General features: G+C 37.0%; 2 protein-coding genes across 2 annotated transcripts; both read left to right on the top strand.

Moving 5' to 3' along the window:
- The first annotated feature begins 369 nt into the window (after nucleotides 1-369).
- Nucleotides 370-3396, top strand: LOC110854719. Its single transcript, XM_022103180.2, has 3 exons — nucleotides 370-524; nucleotides 1167-1400; nucleotides 1943-3396. Exons 1-3 carry the CDS (start codon nucleotides 477-479, stop codon nucleotides 2168-2170), a joined length of 510 nt encoding a protein of 169 aa, XP_021958872.1. The 5' UTR covers nucleotides 370-476; the 3' UTR covers nucleotides 2171-3396.
- Nucleotides 3397-5310: 1914 nt separating this feature from the next.
- On the top strand, nucleotides 5311-11430 carry LOC110854562 (aminopeptidase N). The gene is made up of 13 exons (XM_022103005.2): nucleotides 5311-5915; nucleotides 6146-6304; nucleotides 6373-6502; nucleotides 6871-7021; nucleotides 7245-7278; nucleotides 7391-7451; nucleotides 7812-8532; nucleotides 8883-9014; nucleotides 9097-9239; nucleotides 9675-9865; nucleotides 9943-10113; nucleotides 10499-10727; nucleotides 10818-11430. The coding sequence occupies exons 1-13, from the start codon at nucleotides 5347-5349 to the stop codon at nucleotides 11130-11132; spliced, it is 3006 nt and encodes a 1001-aa protein (XP_021958697.1). The 5' UTR covers nucleotides 5311-5346; the 3' UTR covers nucleotides 11133-11430.
- Nucleotides 11431-23125: the final 11695 nt, after the last annotated feature.

Raw genomic sequence — 23125 nt, 5'->3', positions numbered from 1 at the left:
TTTAGCATGCTTAAACTTATGTAAGTATTAAGTATGCATTACATTTGCATATACAAATTGCATATACATTTAAGTATGCATACATTGTAAGTATGTCACTTAGGAAAGGAAAAGTCCAATATTTTGCTGTTTGAACAAAGTAATAAATACTGAACGTATATATGCATTTTGTCCGTTCTGATTCGTATGGAATACGATTCAAGATACGTACATACAAACATATGTACAATACCCAGCTTTACCGTATTGCGCACTGCTTAGCGAGGTAATAACAAATATCATTTTGTTATCTACCCAAACCGTTATTCAATTAATACACATATGTATGTATATCGATAAGGAGAAAAAAACACGTGCCAGCTTAACTTCGCTTAGTCACGGTGGTGATTAGGAAGATTTGTCGGTTGATCGTTACTTGTATGTAGATATTTAGTTTAACACAAGTAATACATTTCACTTCAAGGTGTTTAAATACAATGAAGAAATTCGCAATTTTTGTAGGAATTGTGCTCCTCGCGTCTATCGTAAGTAAACACAACATGTTTCGTAACCTTTGTGTAATTCACTGTTTGAAATCTGATATAATTAAGCAGGTAAACCTGCTCGGTATTAAACTTTCTGCCTTGATATTAAAATTATCCTTAGATGCCTAACCATTTGCTACCAATATTGTGAAACTTTATTACCGAGCTTTGACAACACAGTATTACGTTGATACTTTGGTAGTCAGATATATGAATACCGTGTAGTATTATGTTTGCGTGGATCTCGATGACTCATCATAACAATGGCTACAATCACCTAATATTCTTAAGGCTTCTGGCATTGATTTAAAATTTTTGGACCATCAATTTGCACAGCAGGTTGTTCCCGATTTAAATATACACCAAATTTCCACACTTGAAGTATAAGACCTCACGTTGAAGAATCCTTCGGAAATTTTGAAATCTTTTGAAACTTGGTTAAAACCTCCTCGTCATTACCTTAATCAACTGACTCTACAAATTAATCGTTCATAATTTGAGAATAGATTTCCAGCTAGGAAAATAGTTTTTGATTTTGGTAAGTTTGTTTATGAGTCATCTAGTCCAAAAAACCAACGGTTTTCTAAGAGTGTTTATTTCGCAATTACAAGTATCCATATACAAGCTCATTTTTATTTGCAGTGTATCAGCGCAGCCGCAATTGTGTATAATGTTCTTTCCAACGACCACGTGTCCAACGCTGCGTGCAACCACTGGCCTGGGTCCGCCACGACGCCCAGCTATGCATGGGGCTCCTGGTGGTGCAACTGGTTCGACAAGGTCAAAACCTATACTGGCGCGGCGATTGGAATTGCCGCGTCGCAAATTGGACTAACCTTGACGTTAATGGTGGCCTGCCTGATTTTCAGAAATAAGGTAATTTTTCCCTACCATATTTTTTAACTAACACAATATTTATTTTGTCTAATTTCGCCTCATATTCTTGATTTATTCTGTAATTAACATATATATTCGTCGCTATCAAAATCTTCAAGATTTTTAATAATTTCTCTGCTCTGCGAATTTATGTTACAATTTTGGACAAAAAATTTGTAACCAGTAAGCGGACTGATAGAATCGTTAAGAATTTTTTAATTAAGTTTTAATGGGTACCACCTTTTTGAAGGCTTCTTAAACTTGAGTTGAGATCTCCTCTTTCAAAAACTGTCAAAATCTGGAATGCATATCTTTAAACAATTGGCTGTTTTAGAAATTTGAGGTCCAGAAATTTAAAATAAAATCCCATATAGGATAGAAATGATTTCAAATGTGCTGATTTTGAAAATGGGTTATCGAGTCGTACGTTAAGAATCGATCACGATCCGTATAATGAACCATTTTTAATGAAAAAAATACAAACCGAAAAATGCATTTTTGAGTTGGATGAAAATTTTCTTTACGATTTTTTAAATTTTCAGATGGAGAAAAGACACCATGCTTACCTTGGCTACATAATTTTCCAACTATTCCTCTCCATCGCTTTGATTGTAGTGGTTCTCATCCCAGCGACGGATCTGTGGCCGGAATCCTTCACAGAAATAGACTGGGGATGGGGCACCTCTCTTCTTTCCGTGGCGGGATATTTCTTAGCCATTTTGACCCTCATTTTGCACCGAAGAAGCGAGAAAGCAGGCGAATTTGTTTGACTGGATTGATACAATATTTATAGAAATTCTTCGTTTTTAATAGATTACTTTGTAATTGGTTTTTGATTGCGTTAAACTAATTACTAAAAATTGAGGAGGCTTTATATTAATAAGAATACATTGACGCAATTAACGCCAATCTTCGTAAATTCTTTCTTACCAAGATCAGCATACGATCCAAAAACATGCTCTACATCTTCCTCAGATTTTGTAATTTGGTTGGTAACCAAAAATTATCGCAGAAAAGTTTACACGCGTGGTTACGGGATTACGAAGGTTGACGTGAATTGGCTCATTATAAGTTACCATAATAATTAACTGGTGTGAAAGGAATCCATATTTATCAGAGGTGGGCAAGATCAAAGTTTTCGAAGATCAAGATAAAAGATCAAGATCAATTTTTGCGCCCCACAAGATAAAGATCAAGATAAAGATAAATCTGCAGAATACTGAAGATAAAAGATCAAGATCAAGATCAAATCCCAGATCAAGATCAAGATCACAAGATCAAATAAATTCCAGATATGTTGCAAATATTTTTTATACATATATAAACCGATAAATACAACTAGGTGTAATATATGTACGTAGTGTGCACTGTGCACATTACAAATACTAGATAAGTAACGAAAATTGGTTGTCTGACCAATTTTAGTTATTCAAAGCTGACAGCGTCAACGTTGTTATAATTTCGTATAGTTACATATATAATACATAACAAAATATTTGCTCTGATGTTTTAAGTTGCCCTTATACTTCATTTCTTGGTAAATTAAGTAATAGTTGAAGTATCCGGTCGACGGGCTAACAATATTCGCATTTTTAGGAAATAGATCGCCGTTTGAAGAACTGATTCCATTAATCAGTAAAAAAAAATTAAATCCCGTACGAGTGTTTTTCGTTTCCTTGCAAGTACTTTGAGTAGGTGATATTTTTAAAATATCAATGTTTCAAAATGCTACTTTTCATATTTGGGATTTGTTTGATCTTGAACTTAATATCTTGAATGTGTTGAAGATCAAGATCAAGATAGAAGATCTTACCGAGCCAGATCAAGATCAAGATCAAGATCAAAAGCTCCAGCCGAAGATCAAAGATCAAGATATTATCTTGATCTTTGATCTTGATCTGCTATCTGACAAGGGAACCTTAAGTACTGTCACCTCTAGATTTCCTTCGGAATAGCCTTAATCGACAGATAATTTAGTGAAACTAAAACTTTGTCATAGAACATGCGGTGCAAAATCGCGTTTTCGCGAAATATTTCGCGAGAACTGCACCAAAACCTGCCATTTGCCCAATGCTTTTAACATAGCCACCAGCCTTTCGAATGATGAAATGAACTTTATAGAATCTCAATAAATTCTATTTGTACCCGTCCGCGTAATTTCAGCCGGATCACGAATATGCAAAAAATGATGCAAAGATTCGCAATTTTTTTGCAAATTGCGAAAATATAAAAATATCCGCAAATTTGAATTTCTTTGTTTTTTTAAATTCAACAAATTGATCAGTTTAACTGATATAAAATATACTTTTCTCATTGTAAAAAATTTGCACAAATTTGCAAAAAATCGAACTTCGCAATTTTTCATGAAGATAAGTTAAATAATCTATTTTTACTTGGTTTTCGTAATTATTTGTGGTATTTATTTTAGCAAGTTGCAAAAACTTAGTGTGTGCAATTTTTTAGTCCAATATGTAGAATTTTTTGCAATGTTAGCATGTTTTAATTGTTCAACAAATTAGCTTTTCCTTTACTCGATCATACCTGCATATATGACAATTCTTAAGTTTCTATAAAAAGCGAAATTTAAAAATTGTAAACTTCATTTTTTTTGCAAATTTTTGTAATTTTTTTTCAATAAGAAAAGTATATTTTATATCAGTTAAACTGATTAAACTGATTTGTTGAATTTAAAAAAAACGAAGAGATTCAAATTTGCGGATATTTTCATATTTTCGCAATTTGCAAAAGATTTGCGAATCTTTGCATCATTTTTTGCATATTCGTGATCCGGCTGAAATTACGCGGACGGGTACAAATAGAATTTATTGAGATTCTATAAAGTTCATTTCATCATTCGAAAGGCTGGTGGCTATGTTAAAAGCATTGGGCAAATGGCAGGTTTTGGTGCAGTTCTCGCGAAATATTTCGCGAAAACGCGATTTTGCACCGCATGTTCTATGACAAAGTTTTAGTTTCACTAAATTATCTGTCGATTAAGGCTATTCCGAAGGAAATCGAAAGGTGACAGTACTTAAGGCTCCCTTGTGAGATAATGATCTTGCCCACCTCTGATATTTATGTATAATTTTTGACAAATTCGTGCATCCTCAGAGCTGATTTGAGCTCGAAAATTCTTTTTATGCCATAAGACGTTTAGAACTTTTGGTTTTACTTCATGATTTTAAATTAATTGATTATTTCTAATTGATCGTACATAACATATTTTTATTGGGCTATTGTAATCGCCAATTATTATCACTTGTCCACACGGCTCAAAATAATCAATCATGCTCATGATCCATACCAAATTCTAATCTTCTTACCTATGACACATCCACACAGTTCGAATTTTTTATTTTACTTCCTGAATGAGTAATTAATCTTGATTAAAACTAATTCTTTGATAAATGATAACTCATTTCAATGAATTATTTCAAATTAATCATAAAATATTTTTATTGCAATATTGTACAGAAAGCATAATCACTTATCTACATACATACATGGCTGGGCTCCAATAAGTAATCGATCATGCTCCTGATCCATGCCAAATTCTTGCGTCATTGATGGACCTAACTAACTAAAAAGTAAGTTCATTATGTATCGAAACTCCCATGACATCAAGACAAATATTCAATCCATTAATTAATTAACCACATACATACGACATGTATGACAACCTGGGCATCCTAATGGATCATGATCACAATATGTTAGTGATAAGGCTATCCTTTGTCGCAATAAAATGTATGATGCAAGCTACCCCCAGATTTCCAGGATGTCATTAAAAAAGCTCATGTCAGACAAGTCTGTGTCGTGACGTTGATGCCGATAAGGTCGACGAATTACCCATTGTCCTCTCACCTGGTGCGAAAATGCCAATTAATAAACCATACAAATTTGCATATCAAGTCACTACGTTTTTGCACGTCGAGCAGGAATCATCATGCAATTTTTTACTCGTCTCGTCGTCTGCCTCTGCGTTTTGTCGCTAACAGCGGCACACCCACCTCTTCAAGTCGAATCGCCTCATGGGTTTCCCGCGAAAAGTCATGGGCCATCTAGAGCAGAGAAAAATAGTATCCATTCCTTCGCAGAAATTAGTCCCCTTTACAAATTGAACGATTCATACATCCCGCTAAAGTATGATTTGGACCTGCTCGTCATCCTGGACGAGGAAAACTCCGGGGTCGGGACTCAGTTCACGGTCAGGGGTCAAGTCGGGATCACGTTTCAGGTGGCGGAACCAACGAATATGGTGACATTGCATGCCAACGTGCTCGAGATTTTCAGGGTGACCTTGACCAATGTGAATGACACGGGGGAAGTTATTACCCTGGGGGAGCCAATCCTTTCCGGGGATGATAGACATTTTATGACCGTGACGACGGGGGGAGTGGAGCTACGGCCGGAAAATCATTATCAAATGGAGGTCATTTATATAGCGCCGATAAGCAGGGGGGATTTGAATGGGTTGTACCTCAGCAATTATACGGATTCGGATGGAAATTTGAAGTACGTAATCCCTTTTTTTCTATTGTCCGCCATTTTTCTTAAGCCACGCCCCTTTTTTTAAGGCCCCGCCCTCATTCATTTCGCCCTTCCCCTATTTTTTTTACCTACCTCGGCTTCTGCCCTTATTTCATATACCGCGCCATTATTCTTTATGCCCCACCTCCTTAACACAGCTTACGCAGCCTTTGAACATATGTACCTGAATTTAAATTTGCATATTTTGCCAACAGACGAATCGCCACGACGCAAATGCAGGCCTATCACGCCAGGCAGTTGTTTCCCTGTTTTGACGAACCGGGGCTGAAGGCAGTTTTTAACTTGACGGTCACGCACAAGACGAACTATACCACGGTGCTGGGTAACAGTGACGTTGCGGGTATTGAGGAGTCGTAAGTAGAGATTATTTAAGGGGGTTATGGTAATTAAAGATTAATTAAATATTTCCGTCTATTTTTAGCAACCTGCCTGGCTGGAGTATTACCACTTTTAATCCCACCGTTCCCATGGCGACGTACTTATTTGCAATGGTTGTTTCCGACTTGGATTATAGCCAAGCGCCGGAAGGACTTTTTAAAGTCCCTGTTAGGGTAAGCACATATTTACATATTTATGTATGTGATTTACGGTCGGTTTGGCGACTGTGGTAAAATTCATTATGTGGTAAAATTTGGTAAAAATATGTTATAAAAATGTCAGATTGAGTGGCACCTAATCAGTCCTAATCCTCATTTTCGCAAACAACAATATACGAAAATGTGATCATGTTTGCTAAAAATGTTTTTAAAAGGTTGGCACTAAAGTACTGCAAAATGAATGATTTTTTCGCCAAATGTGTTTTTCACTGTGGCGAAAGTAATTCACCAAAAGGGTTTTCGCCAAACTGACCATCTTTCCATGTTAGCAGGTTAAACTTTTATAAAATTTGTAATAAGTTTGTTTCCAAATTTATCTCCAGACCTACGCCCCACCTCCCGTAATTGCGCGACAAGGTGGCGTGTACTCGGCAGAAATAGCGGCGAGATTGCTGCAATTTTTTGACACTTATTTCGCCACGGATTACCCAATGCCTAAAATGGACTCGGTCCACATTCCGCACTACGATTCCGGTGAGTCAGTCGATATCAAGGTGTAAAAGTATGTAAATTAGATTAATCACTTGAGCAGAAAATTTACATACGTCATGTGACGTGATTGATTAGTCGTGATCGACACTATGTATGTAATGTCTAACATGACAATACTTGACATTGATAAGCGGTTATCAGTCTGTCTGGTATGTAACTACAGAAGGTGAAATTTACCTGTCTAATTCATTATTTATCTTGACAGGTGCAATGGAAAATTGGGGATTGAATATTTATCGGTTCGTTTATAATAATTTGCATGACTCATAATTCGCGTTAATTAATTAAGTAATTACGTGATCCATCACAGTGAGCACTTGTGAAAAACAAATTTTTCCACACGATTTCCAGGGAAGGGTATCTAATCTACTATCCTGACGAGACCTTGGAAACTGCAAAAAACCTGTTGACGGTATGTACAAATGCTTGTAAAATTTATGTATGCATGTCTTTTTAAACACAAGTTGTTGATTTGCATTTTTTACACTGTTTTTTTGATAAATTTGGTGGAAATGATTTGTCCATTTATGCACCATAAACATAAAAATTTTGGAAGAGTATAATAATATTTTTGATAAAATGGCACCCTTAAAAATAAGCTTATCCTTTTGAACATTCACCTATGTCAATTGAGACTGTGTTAAATACTTGCTAAAGGTGTACAAATATTTTAAGTAGAAATATCTACATTGTCATTCGACTTTATTTAGAGTGAAATTCGGGATTATCGTCAAAAATGACACATGAAAATTTTAACGTCTCAAATTTTCAGAGCGTCGTCTCCCACGAACTGGCCCACCAAAACTTTGGAAATCTCGTCACCTGCAAGTGGTGGGACGAGCTCTGGCTGAACGAAGGCTTCGCCACGTACGTCTCGTACCTTGGGGTTGACGCTGTCCGACCAGAATATCGTCACAAAGAGTGGATCATCAACGACGCGATCCAATACTCGATGAGGGTCGACGTTTCCGCCCGATCTCATCCGATCGTTAACGACGCCGTCACCCCGGACGAGGTGGATTCCTATTTTACCGGGATAACGTACGAAAAGGGCGGTTCAGTTAACCGCATGACGGAAAAGTTCTTGTCTGAACCAACGTACCGGAAGGGGCTTCAGTATTATTTGAGAAATTTGTCTTATACCGGGGTCACGGGGGATGACCTTTTCCACTATCTTAACGTCGCTGCTGCGGAAGATAACCGACTTCCTGTCGGGGTCACGGTGAAGGATGTCCTGGACACGTGGACGCTGCAAAAGAGTCATCCGTTGGTTCGAGTTAGCGCGGGAGGTTCGAATTTGGTGTATATTTCGCAGGAGCGGTATGCCGATCCAGATAATGTGGATTTGTGGTGGGTTCCGGTCACGGTGGTGACGCAGGATGCTCCGACCTTGGAAAATTGGGTGCCGAAGCTGTGGCTCGAGGGGAACGTGTCGATTAAGAGTGTGGAGCATGATACTACCAAGTGGATCATGATTAATCAGGATGCTACAGGTAAAGAAAATGAAATTAGCAAAAATGAATTTTAGCAAATGGCATATAAAACGTCATGAAAGTGCCAGATGGCAAAATTAATATTAAATTTGGCGAAAATCGGCATAATCTTTTTTTCACCACATGTTACCTTTAATATTTTCGCTTTCCGATTTTTCTAATATTATGAATTTTACAGTACTGTAAAACTCATATTTTTTTCATCAGTTTTGATTATGTTATGATGATCATTTTTGCCAATGAGGCTTTCGTCAAAACTGTCAGTCTTACAAAGGGTCATATATGTATAATAATCTAATTGATAAGGCGATAATTAGCTTGATTTTCTATTTTATTTATTGTTTCTTCAGGTTATTACCGAGTTTTGTACGACGAGGCATTAACCGGGCTTATCACAGATCAGTTGAACCAGGATGCATCAGTGATTACCCCGTTGAGTAGGAGCCAATTGTTGGACGATTATTTTAATCTTGCTTATTTAGGTGAGTTGAGCGGGAATAAATAAATTGGGGAACTGTGAGAGCTTAGTTACATAAAATAAAATTTATTTATTTACAACTACAGGCAAGGCGGAAATTGAGACGGCCTTAAAGTTGACGGAATACTTGGATCAGGAAGATCATTTTACCGTGTGGGAAGCAATCTTTACCCAGCTAAGGCAGGCCTTGAACTTTGCCCAGACGCTGGAAGAATATGACCCGTTCAAGGTACTTAGTATTTTTTTGCTAAATTTCAAGTTTTTTCGATGCCAATTCGTGGAAAATAGTCACGAAGGTTGTGATTTCTCGGTATTAAAATTGTTGGCGTTTGGTATTAAAAATTAATTACCAGTTCGTACAAATTTGCTACCAATAAGTTACGCCTTTAATTCCAGGCCATTAGTTCATAAGCATTTTTTAATACCACTTTGGTAGAGTCATATTTATATCTACGTATGTATGCTTGAAAATGGTTTTAAGTTTTTTTTTAATACCAATTCAAAACCTTATTTGACCTCTCGACAGATCACAAGTTTAAATTCTGATTCAACTTGCTCGCACATTTCCAAAAACTTTGAAATTTTCACACAAATTGATTTGCATTCGATGGGCTAGCTTTCCATTATTATTATTTAAATCATAAAAGTTATGGCCTCATTTCAGAACTATCTATCGCCCCGTATTGTCGCAGCTCTGATGCGTCTCGGTCGCCCGCAAAGTGAAGGTGAACTCGTTGGAGCAGTTGGAATCCTCCGCGCCAAGTTGATCGACTGGACATGCGCACTCGGTGCGCCAGAGTGTGTCAACTTTGCCATAGAGTTGTATGAGGAGTGGCAAGCAGATGATACGCAAACGTACGTAAACTAATTATGACATTACTGAATTCCAAGTTTTATTTTTATTTTTTAATGAATACACATTTTTCCTACAGAATTCTCAGAGATATCGAAGCATCAATTACTTGCGCCGCTGTGGCGAATCGTGGTCGAGCCGGATTCGATTTCATCATGGGAAAATATGTCGCCACGCCGATAACAAATCCGGCGAAGGTGCGGTATCTCAACGCGCTTGCGTGCTCACAAGAATCCGTAATTCTACAAGAGTAAGCGATTATAACTATTTATGTAACAATTAAGGCTTCCCAGCGTGTGCACTTCGATTTAACCAAATTGTCGCAAATTTAATTAGTATGAAATTTGCAAGCAACACAATCACCCAGTGGGACCGTTTGGCGGAGATATTTGCAACCAAAAAAGAGAAAACGCACATAAAAATTGTCAAGTTTTACATTTTACAAGCTTACTGCGCATTTCGCTCTTCGGATGCAGGATGATTTTACAGATCTCTTATTTTAAAATGTCATATTAATTAAATTTGCGATCAATAGAAATTTTATCAAAATCGAGAGCGTCAGCGTGTGAACCTCAATTATATAAATGTCGACCCCACTATTTAAGCTTTAAAATTAAAACCTGTTTAATATGCAGCCTCTTGGACATGACGCTTGACGCGGGCACGTCAATCACCCCAGGTCATGGGCTCCTCGTTTTGCAGCGTGTCGCCATGAACACCGTCGGACGAGAGCTGGTCATCAAATTTCTTACCGAACGGGTCGACGACATTATTACAATCTTGGGTGAAGGAAAGCCGGCACCGGTGGCGAGTGTTTTGAGCACGTTGGGCACCTATGTCGCCTCTCAACCCGAATTGGATCAGGTTGGTTAAATTACCAAGTTGGCTGAGCAGTATCTTAAAATTCAAAAATTTCAAATTTAGCAATCTTAAAATTAAAATTTTTTTTTACAGATTTTGAAATTCGTAGTCGACAATAGTGCCAAATTAGTTGAATTAACTTCCCCAATTAACGGATATCTTAACACGATTCGGACAAATATAGGGTGGAAGATCAATTTCGGGAAGAGGATTTATTCTTGGATGGCAGACGCTGTCCAACCACCCGTGACAACAGCGCCTACTGGAACCACGCCGACGGAGGGAACAACAAGAACTACGGGAACTGGATCTACAGAAGCAACAACGCAAGCTGGCGGGCAAAATTTTGTCCCGTCGGTAATCTTAATCACTGCAGTATCCGGATACCTGGTTTACAATAATCTTTAAAATATTTTATTTATTGTATGTTAAAAGTAAAGTGCTTTAGTTTGATAAAGAAGTAAGAATTTGTAATAAAAATGCATAAATAAATTTAATAATATCAACCCAATTTCTATGATTCATGTCGTGTCCTCTATTTAATCATCATCAACTTGTATATTAAATTTTTCTTTATTAATGAAATTATAATTATGAAACGATATTTCCCAATAAATTTAGTATCATATTATTTAACGTTATAAGTACATACATAGATCATTATTTGTATTCGTCGATCAAAATAAAAGTCTACCATTATCTAATTTCAAAACTAGCATTGTTTTTATCATTTTGCATGACTAAAAATCTTACCACTAGATATATATTTAAACACTTACGTACGTTGAGGTGGAAACTAAAGAAATTGATAATTTTTGAAATTTAAATTTAATAACAGTTAATGGTAGATAGTGAATTAAAAACCTTATGCCACGTCAAACTGTGATCCTACATAACTTTAAATTTCCACACTTGTACCAGATTCCTATTAGTGTGGAATTTTTCAAGAAGAAAAGATGCTAATCATATAAATATACCGACACCAAAAATAATAAGTAAACTCAACAAATTATAAATACGGATCAGATCCTCCCATCTGAGGACTTCAGTATGATCAACAAATACTTTCCTTTTAAGCAGCAGTCCTCTGGTCTCCTTTTTTGCCCTGTAAATCTGAAGATTATGAAAATTTCGGTTCCAGAATTCCAAAAATCCAAATTCTCTAATAGAACCAAGTAAAGATAAAATTTCGACCCGTAAATTCACTAGCGCCATTTCATAACTATTCGTTTTCAAAAAGATTTCTGGCGCAAATCTACACTTCATGTTTTCCGCAGCATTGTATTTTTCTTGTTGTGTCAGGGTACGTTTCTTAAAATCTGGTTGAACCGATATATCTACCATGACTTTCAAAGTATTATTCGATATTAGTTTATCTGCATCAGTTTGGTTTCGATTGTCATAGAAATATTTCTCATTTCTTATCCACCCCGCAACACCTAGTTTTTCAAAATCATAGTTAAACCGGTTTAAGTAAAAGTCTTGTGAGATATCTGAAGAACTATTTGTTGAAAACCTATGGAAAGCAATTCTGTACCCCATTTTCAATAGCGACACGAAACCCGGATTTCTCTCAACTTTTACCGGCACCACCACCATGCTCGTAAAATATGTTTCATACACTGATAAGACGACAATCATACCGAAGTGGATGACCCATTTGAGTTTTGTGTCTCTTCCACTCGTCTGTCTGAAATAGATGGCAATAACAGTGAACAAGTTGGACAAAAATTTGGTCGGCCTGAAAAGAAATATTTTAATTTCGTTAACTCCATTTCCAGTGGCGCTTATTCCAAATGCCGAAGCAATCATGACGACTAAAAGGGTGATCCACACACTCAATTTGAATGGGGTCACCCAAGCCCAGAAGCTCAAATTTTCGGTGTTTGAATGACCTCCAAATTCACAGTATCTGAATCGCGCAGCTATTGCAAATCTCAACTTTAGGCTTGCCAACTGAGTGAGTTGTTGGCCCCAATGCAAAATAGCTAAAGTCACACCTCCACAAGTCGTGTTGAAAAGCTTTGGAAATCTTTTGAAGGAAATGTTTAGCCTTGATGCTAGTAAGTCTGGCATGGTTTGATAATATGGGCACGGTTTTTTTGGTGTCACCCAAAACGACGCTTAACACCCCGTTATTTGTAATTTGGTCGGATTTGGGGAAGTGAAAATGTGAAACAAAACTTTTTTGTGGTCAAGTCTTCTACGAAGGGATAGATGTATTAGCTTCGCAAATTTAGACCTTCTTCCTACTTCACGAAGGCTTATCCACACTCGACCAGAACATAAATGACAATAAAAACCCCATTGGGTATACTCAACATATGGAACTACATTGTAGGAGAGTTCCAGCACGAGTGCAAATATTCTGGCAGAGATTATTCGGTATCTGCAATTTTTGAAGACAGGAAATTTAACGGAGGTAATTGGCCAAACAATGACAAACGAGGTTTTACAATAAGCTTGATATGCGAATGAACCAGACAAAATAAAGTCTTCGAAGCGGGTCAACTTCAAATGTCTCAGGGGTACCGTTATAGCGACATAGAGTACACATTTCGAAGTAAATAACTGCGTCTTTAGAAAACCTATGGATTTTCTAATGGCCGTTGTTTCAAGCATGAAAACCGATCCTCTGTTATCGGTTAGAATCTCGTCAAATATATCACCAGCAATTGTCACATTATTAAAAGGTATAGTGTCGAAATAATTCAATCGTATGAAACAAAATCCAAAATTTGATAATTTTAGTTTATTACTTTGAACGGAAGAAAATAAAACTACAAAAATTCCCAGCTTTGAAAACTTCATGGTAGATACGTAAGCGACTCGCCATATTAGACATATGTACAGTCGTATGTATAAAGTTATTTAAAGCTGCTTTGGAATCAATTTAATCCAGTCTACGTGTCATAGAAGGATTTGTTCCATAAAGGTTCGATATGTAACCTATTTCACCTTGAATATTTTATGTAACTACGTGGCAATATTTATGTATATGATGAACTTAAATAGCCATGTTCAAGAAAATGTCCAAGAACGAAAATGTCCAATGCTTTGCGTGTTGGAATACTTTTCGTGTTATAAAAATATTTGTAGTTACATACATATTATCGTGACATTTGACCAATCAGAAATGTCAAAATATAATATCTATGTATTGTGTATAATTAATACATAAAGGATAGCATAAAATACATATGGAATATCCTCTAAATAGATACATGTATGATTGTTCTAACTGCATAAATATTAAACAAAATATGGCTTACGTACATACTTATTTGTACGCCATCTCGCGATTGGTGTGTCGTATCTGGTATCTCCATATCATCGTTGTAGAATGGAAAAGAACTTATGCCATTCTGGGTTAAACAAGAAAAGAGCTATGGCCATTTTATGTTAAAGAAGGAAAGACCCTTCTCCATTCGTAGTCAAATAAGAAAGGGGCTTCTGATGGTGATTGCCGTGTATGAAAATGCAACCGAACTTCATGTCAAGTGGGTTCGAAGCGTGGGGGGTGTGGTGTGATAGATGTTTAGAGCAAGGTGCGGTCGATGCGAATCGTGCAATTGGATGGAGGACCGTTCAACTGCACGTTTACATACACGTGTCAGAGATCCACAATGGGATTGTTTTCGTATGCTTTGATGGATTATACAATTACATCGATACTGTCGTTTGATGCGGGTAGGATTGGAAATTCAATTTTATTTTGGGCAGTTATATACATAGGTCGGAGTACTCCGGGCTTGGAGTACGTACTCGCGTACTCCGGAGGCCGGAGTACGCGACTTTTTCTGGAGTACGAAGTACGCGGAGGCCGGAGTACGAGTGGCTGGCCGGAGTACGGAGTACGCAAAATATCCGATTTATGGTTATATATTCATTTGTATTCATTTATTTAGATACACATATTAAGCTGATATTTTGTATAAGTTAAATGTCACTATATTCGCTTAACAACTATTTACGCTCTATCTGTTTTGTATATTAAATCAAATGTAGAAGTAGATTCCCTAATATGCTACAGTTAAGGAATTTTTGTCTGCTCAGATTTAAGAATGAATACGGCATTCCTTTCACGGAAAAGTGTTTTAGATAATTTATTATATGGTACCTGTACCCGGTTCCGTATGTCTATGTATAAAACTGTTGTTACGGTTGGCTAGCAGCCGTATCGCAATATGTGAAAATTACCCTGCCCATATTTTATTTAAAACATCAGACGTCAAGGCCGACCAATTTGTCGGCGGCGGCTCCAACTTTTTAAGATTTTCTAGCGGCGTCGGTGGTCCGGCGCCTTAATGTTGTAGGTATAGGGAATCCGATGTATCGGGGCAAAATACCGGCGTCTGGTGCCGTGAAATCGGTGACGTTGACATCTGTAACACATACTTCAACTGATTTTCAATCATGAAACATTAAATATTAGAAATTATTGCTAGCTCAAATTCACTCACGAGCACGCTGCAACCCGGCCACATCTAGGATTCCAATGTTGGCGTGACAGCATGTAAAACTCTACCGCCGCCTCGGCTGACGAATTTCGGCGTCGATCTCTGTCCTATGTTCATATGCGTTTCGAAACAAGACAAGGCAACGTACGAACTAAATTAGAACTTAAACTTCAATTTGTCAATATATGTACATCCACCCACTTAAACATTGTAAGTAGCCCTAACAACTTTTACGGATACAGTTTTAGCAAGGCATTATATTTAGCTGGTAGAGCAATTAGAGGGTGGCAAATCTAAATCTATGTGTGTACGAGCAGAGTACCAGTCTCAAAGCGGGACTAGAAGCGAATGATGGATTAAACATACTTTTCCAAATGTACGAATTATCTTATTGCAATAAGTCGCGGGAATTGGTCACCATGAAAGGTGAAATAAAAGTCCAAACTATGTAGAACTTGAATGATTTTTTGGACAAACTTACAACAAGATACATATAATGACGTGCAAAAGCTTGAATTTATCTAGAAACTCATCAACTAGATATCATTTTAGAAATTTACAGTTACAAATATTGAACATGTGGGGCTATTGTGAGACCGAAACCTACAGCACATCACATGACCGCACGTAATCTTAACTGTCCATGTACGTATCGAATTTCTATTAATTCGAAACCTTTCAAGAATAAACGATCCTAATCCGATCAATATACACACACCAAAAATAATAAATAAACTAAACAAATTATTAATACGAATCAGATCATCCCATCTAAGCATTTCTGAATGATAAGCAAACAGTTTCCGTTTACGCAATAACTCCCATGTATCCTGTTTCATCTTAACCATGGCAACATTATCGAAATTGCTGTTCCAAATTTCAAGAAATCCAAATTCTCGAATGGCCTCGAGTAAATACAAAACCTCAACCCGTACACTTACATATGCCAACTCATAACTGTGTTTTTCCAAAAATATTTCTGGCGCGAATCTACATTTAATGTTCGTCGCAGAATTGTCCTTTTCCTGAAGTACTAGGGCGCGTTTTTTGTCGATTGGTTCTACAACCATATCCGTCATGACCTTCAAAGTTCGATTGGATAAGAATTCGTCTGGGTGAGCTCCGTTTCTATTTTCATGGAAATATGTCGCATTTCTTATCCATCCCGCGATACCTAGTTTTTCAAAATCATGATTAAACCGGTCTAAGTAAGCGTCTTGTGAGATGTCTACTGAACTATTCGTTGACATCCTAGAGAACGCAATTTTGTAACCCGTTTTCAATAATGACACGAAGCTTGGGTTTCGCTCCACCCTTAAGGGCACTACTACCATGCTGGTAAAATACGTTTCATAGACAGACAAAATAACAATCATACCCATGTGAATTACCCATTTAAGCTTTGTGGCTTCTCCACACGTCTGTCTAAAATAGATGGCAACCACAGTGAACAAGTTGGACAAAACTTTGGCAGGCCCTAAAAAAAACATTACCGATTGGTTGACGCCATTTTCTGTTGCCCCTATTCCAAACGAAGAAGCCATCAGGATGAACAAAAGCGTCATCCATACACTAAATTTCAATGGAGTGACCCACGCCCAGAATCTCAAGGTTTCAGTGTTTACATCACCCCCTACTTCGCAATATCGGAATTGCGCCGTTATTGCAAATCTCAACCTAAGGCTGGCAAACTGATTATCCTCTTGTCCCATATGCATTACAGAGGGGTGGGACAGAAGAAGGAGCCACTTTGCCTAAATTTATTCCGGCCTTATTATTCGTTTGTGAGGTTTGGTAATTGGTTCAGTGTGAAGCCCTTTAGTTTATCTAACGAGCCTCAGTCGCTTTTTCCAACCAGTCATGACCTTTGACACAATTTTCAGAGTGATTCTGCACCACTCGTCCTGAACACTTTTCCAAAGTGCATCAAAACGCACGCGTTTTCCTTTCAAGAAGGCTCTGTTTTAAGTACTCGAATCCAAAAAAAAACATCGGATTGATATCAGAGGAACTAACGAGAGTTTCTATAGTAGGAATAATTGTTATACCCAAACTTTTTTTAAAATCCTTCGTGTAGGCTGATATTTTGTGAGAAATAAGTTGGGATGAGAGCATGATCTCGGGATTTCCTACGAGTCACTTGCTGTAGGTCATTGTGAATGACTCTAGAAATGTTCTCCTACTAACGTTTAACATTTTCGCCATGCAACTTTTAGTTGGTGGATTTACCGTTTTGGCGAAAAATTGATTTTCCGGATAAACTTTTTGGTTCAAGCGGATCTTGGGTATCCTTTCCGTGGGGGTGGAGCTCTAACCGCTTTTTCCCTCCGCTTGATTCCAACGTTTTTAACTACATTAGAAACGTACTTTCGATCGACGATAAATCCATTTGCAGCAAATTTTCTAACAATCGCTCTCTGGCTCAGTATGTCTTTGGAAAACACTTTTATGCGTGCCACGCACTCTGGGGGGTGCTGCAGGGGCATTTTTAACCGTAGGGAAAATCTGAATAGTGCTAAATTTTCGTTAACTATCTGGGTATGACATATGCAAATTTTGAAAATGCCGCGACTGTGCATCACACGCCACCCCTAAAATTCAAGTGGCTCCTTCTTCTGTCCCACCCCTGTATTGTTAACATCAACCCGCCGCAAGTGAGATCCACCACCTTGGGAGACTTTTAGAAAGAAATATTTAACCTCGATGCTAATAAATCAGGAATCGTTTGAAAATATGGACACGGATTTTTTGGTGTCACCCAAGCCGATGATACGCATCCGGCTATTCGTATTGCACCAGGATTAGGGGTAGTTAAAATCTGAAACAGAACCTTTTTCCGGTCGAGTCTTCCAGTGAGAGAGAGATGTCTTAATTTCACAAATTCTGACATTCCACCCACTTCGCGGGGCCTTATCCATACTCGGCCGGTGCATAAATGACAGTAAAAACTCCACTGGATATTCTCAACATAAGGAATTACATTACGATAGGAGAACTCCAGAACGAGTGCAAATATTCTAGCCGAGATTCTACGATAAATGCAACTTGACATGGCAGGGCCAAACCATGATAATTGATGTTTTGTAATCTGCCTGATATGCAAATGTACCACTAAAAGTAAGGTATTCAAGGAGGCCCAGGTCGAAATGCGTCACAGGCACCGTAGCAACGACGTATAGTATGCATTTCGATGTAAGTAATTGTTGTCTCAGAAACCCTACGGATTTCCTCAAGGGTTCAGTCTCTAGCATGAAGACCGATCCCCTGTTGTCCTTAAGAACCTTGTCAAATATATCGCCCGCAAGTCTCACATTCCTGAAGGGGACAAAATTTAAATAATTCAATCGTATGAAACAAAATCCCAAATCTGACAATTTCAGTTGAATGCTATCAACGTAAGGAAACAAAACAAGTAAAATTCCCATCTTCGAAAACATGGTAAAAAACATGGTAGAAAACTGTTTATTTTCGTATTCAACGCTTCTTCGACAAAAATTGTTGTTCAACTCTATGTACGAGACATTGAATGATGTGTTCTATAAAAGATCCATCATATAACCTTTTTTACCTTCAACATTTTCTGAACCTAGCTCCCTTTACATACGTATATAATCAAATTATGTAAATAACCCTGTTGAAGAAAAAGGCGTGCCTTCGTGTCGGAATGCTTTTCGTGCTCTAACAATTTTGGGGTTACATAATTTTATCGTGACATTTGACCACTACGATGTAATGTCGAACAATATGTAATACGTTGCACAACAATAGAGCATCGTAACATCATAAAATACATATTATGTATTTTTATGTATAGATGTAGAAGTCGGCTAAATACATAGATGTTCATATCAACATAGCAAATGATTGCATCAACTAAATACATAAATATTTAGACAATATTGCCTTCATATTTATAGTTTGCACGTCATCATTGTCATCGCACCACTGACGTGTCATCAGATTCAAATTAAATAGATAAGTAGGTATATTTGGTTAAGCAAATATAAATTTTTAAGTTCAGGTTTAGAAATTCGGATTTCCGATTGCACATTTGGGACACGTTTTCCAAAAATTGGTTTTAAGTTTGAACGATAGATCTGCGCAGCTTCTTCAATATTCGGATTTGTAACAGATCTAAATATCTTCACATTTGGGTGCATATGTAAGTAGCATAGTAGATTATTGGAAAAGAGTGACATGCGGTTTTGTAATAATACTTACAAGGGACACTCATGACCTGTCGTTTAAGTCCAGGGTACCCACTATGTTTTTTAGAATCTACTAGGACCCCAGATGAAGGATTCATTCATATTTCCGTGTAAAACTCATATTTGGCGCCATGGCGTGGCGCCAAACTTCAAAATTTGCATTTTCGACCAGTTTCAAACCCCCATAACTTTTGCAGTTTATATCGGATTTTCAAAATTTTATACTTAAAATGATCACAAAAGTCGAAATTTTTGAGAAAAAAATAAAAATAAAAAATTTCTAATTTTTGAAATATTTTTAGCATTTTTTCGACGAACCCCCGTTTATAAGAAAATTACGAAATTTTGCGAAAAGTTAAAAGTGATAATTTTGGAAAAAATTTCATTGGATACGAAAGTTGAACTCCTTGTCATGATTTTTGCCAAAAATTTTAAAAATCCGTACAGGTTTTCAAAAGTTATGGCGGTTTCAAAAATAAAAACATGCAAATTTGGCGAATTTGGCGCCACGCCATGGCGCCAAATATGAGTTTTACACGGAAATATGAATGAATCCTTCATCTGGGGTCCTAGTAGATTCTGAAAAACATAGTGGGTACCCTGGACTCAAACGACAGGTCGTGAGTGTCCCTTGTTAGGTACGTTGCGTATTACCTACAGATTTTGGAATAATTACATAGTGAGCCATTATAAAATTCGAACTTATTCATCTTTATTAATTACTCGTCTTCTCAGGTTTAAATTCATGCTCGTTTATTAGCTAAATCTACCCGATAATCGTATATATGTTCATTCGTCGGCAATTGCTAAAATTTCTTTGTTAAATAACATCTTCATCAATCTAAAACTAACCTAAACTTCTGCCATCATCGCTACCAATAAAACTTGTACTTATGAGTAGTCATTCTTACGACCGGATTGTAACGTACACATTAATCTGTCATATGTACATACGAATGGATGGAAGGTATGAATTTTATGGAAGACGCTTAATGAAACCGTGAATCACGTACCGGATATGGTTTTGGTTATGATTGCGGTTACCTTTTCGGTTACAATTTAAGTTACACCCTATGATACAACTTAAGGTACAACTTCGGGTACGATAACGAAAAAGTTAAAACATAAACAACATCCTCAGTAACATCCCAAAAATCCTTATCAGCGTTAAAAAATTCCTTAGCAACGTTAAAAAATCCTTACAAACTCTAAAAAATTCTTTACAAATGCTAAGAATTCCTTAGTACCGTTACAAAAATTCCTTAGCAACGTTAAAAAATTCCTTGACAACGTTGTCCGTACTGTATTCCTATGAACATAGAATTCCTCTAGAAAAAACGATCCTAATGTTATAAATATACACACACCGAAAATAATAAATAAACTAAACAAATTATTAATACGGATCAGATCATCCCATCTGAGACTTTCTGAAAGATCAGCAAATACCTTCCGTTCACGCCACAACCTCCTAGTCCCCTGTTTGATCTTATGAATTGCGACGTTATCGAAATTGCTGTTCCAAATTTCAAGAAATACAAATTCACGAATAGCCTCGAGTAATGACAAAACCTCAACCCGTACATTTACATATGCCAACTCATAACTGTGCGTATTCAAAAATACTTCTGGCGCAAATCTACATTTAATGTGGGCCGCAGCATTATCTCTTTCTTGTTCAACGAGGGCACGTTTTTTGTAAATCGGTAGTACAGCTAAATCCACCATGATTTTCAAAGTGCTATTGGTTAAGAGTGCGACTGGGTGATTTCGGTTTCGAATCTCATGGAAATATTTCGCATTTCTAATCCATCCTGCGATTCCCAGTTTTTCAAAATCATGGTTGAACCGGTTTAAGTAATCGTCTTGCGATATGTCTACTGAACGATTTGATGAAAGCCTACAAAATGGAATTTTGTAACCTGTTCTCAACAGTGATACGAAACTTGGATTTCTCTCTACCTTTGACGGCACCACTACCATGCTTGTAAAATATGTTTCATACACCGATACAATAACAATCATACCGATGTGCATGACCCACTTAAGTTTTGTCTCTCCTCCACACGTCTGCCTAAAATAGATTGCAATCACAGTGAAAAAAAATTTGAATTGCGCAGGCCTTAAAAGAGACGTTGCGGACTCTTTAACTCCGTTTTCAGTTGCACCTATTACAATCGGCGAAACCATCATCAGGAACAAAAGGGTTATCCATACACCCGATTTAAATGGAGTCACCCACGCCCAGAATCTTAAACTTTCAGTGTTTGCATGATCCCTAAATTCGCAATATTTGAATTGTGCCGTTATTGCAAATCTCAACCTTAAGCTCGCAAAGAGATTATCCTTTTGTCCCATATGTATGATAGCTAAAGTTAAACCTTCACAAGTGATATTCAACCACTTCGGATACTTTTCAAAAGAAATATTTAACCTCGATGCTAATAAATCAGGAATGGTTTGATAATAAGGGCACGGACTTCTTGGTGTTACCCATGGCGACGCTTCGCATCCGATAATTTGTGAAGTACTTGAACTAGGGGAAGTGAGAATCTGAAACCGAACCTTTTTGGGGTCAAGTCTTCCAGTGAGAGAGAGATGCTTTAGTTTCACAAATTCAGACATTTCTCCCACTTCCTGAAGCCTTATCCACATTCGACCAGCGCAGAAATTACAATAAAATATCCACTGGATGTTTTCAACGTGAAGAATTATATTACCGTAGGAGAGTTCCAGCTCAAATATTCTAGCAGAGATTATTCGATATTTGCAATTTGCTAAGGCAGGAAATGTACCTGTTTTTGGCCAAAGCAGGATAATCGATGTCTTGTAATCTGCCTGAAATGCAAATGAACTCATAAAAATAAAGTATTCCAAGGGGATTAGCTCCACGTATTTCACAGGGACCGTTGTAACGACGTAGAGTACACATTCCGCTGTAAATAACTGTGTCAATAGAAACTCCCTGGGTTTAATAACGAATGTAGTTTCTATCATGAAAACTGATCCCCTATTATCCGTAAGGATCTCGTCAAATATATCGCCAGCAATTGACACCTTATTAAAAGGGAGAATGTCTAGATAATTCAAACGTATGAAACAAACTCCAAAATCTGATAATTTAAGTCTATTACTATCAATGAATGGAAACAAAACTACAAAAATTCCCAGACCTAAAAGCTTCATGGCAAATAAGTGACCTTATTTAGTCACATAAACGGATTTAACGCTGCTTTAGAATCGAGCTGTTCCAATCTACGTTGCATTTAATGATTTGTTCCATAAAAGTTCGATCATGTAAGCTTCTTTTTGACCTTCCATCTTGTTACCTACATACATACTTGGCACCATTTGCATAATACAATATGTTATGATACTTATCTGCTTATATAATATATGTACTTAAATAGCCCTGTTCCAGAAAATTATTTTATTCTAAATTTATCCTAGTTTAGTTTTAGTTTAGACATTTTAAAATAATTCCGACACTCAAGACACGGCATCTTGCGTGTCAGAATTATTTTCATGTGCTAACATACGTGCATGTTATCGTGACATTTGACCAATAGGTAAGATCGAAATAGAGTATACAGTGTATTGTATAACAATACATAAATGGTCGTGATACCATAAATTTCAGATATGCAGATCTGTAATGTATCATCCAAATACATATATACATGATTGTTTCAAATACGTGCATATATACTTAAATGTTTGGCAAATACATGGG

The sequence above is a fragment of the Folsomia candida genome, unplaced genomic scaffold (genome assembly GCF_002217175.1).
Source record: "Folsomia candida strain VU population unplaced genomic scaffold, ASM221717v1 Fcan01_Sc010, whole genome shotgun sequence".
Lineage (NCBI taxonomy): Eukaryota > Metazoa > Arthropoda > Collembola > Entomobryomorpha > Isotomidae > Folsomia > Folsomia candida.
This window is presented reverse-complemented; position numbering and strand designations above follow the sequence as displayed.

Coding starts and splice junctions, on each gene's coding strand:
- LOC110854719 (XM_022103180.2), top strand. CDS start 477: ATGAAGAAATTCGCAATTTTTGTAGGAATTGTGCTCCTCGCGTCTATC. Junction 525..1,166: donor TTGTGCTCCTCGCGTCTATC/GTAAGTAAACAC, acceptor TTTTATTTGCAG/TGTATCAGCGCAGCCGCAAT. Junction 1,401..1,942: donor GCCTGATTTTCAGAAATAAG/GTAATTTTTCCC, acceptor TTAAATTTTCAG/ATGGAGAAAAGACACCATGC.
- LOC110854562 (XM_022103005.2), top strand. CDS start 5,347: ATGCAATTTTTTACTCGTCTCGTCGTCTGCCTCTGCGTTTTGTCGCTA. Junction 5,916..6,145: donor GATTCGGATGGAAATTTGAA/GTACGTAATCCC, acceptor TTTTGCCAACAG/ACGAATCGCCACGACGCAAA. Junction 7,452..7,811: donor CTGCAAAAAACCTGTTGACG/GTATGTACAAAT, acceptor TCAAATTTTCAG/AGCGTCGTCTCCCACGAACT.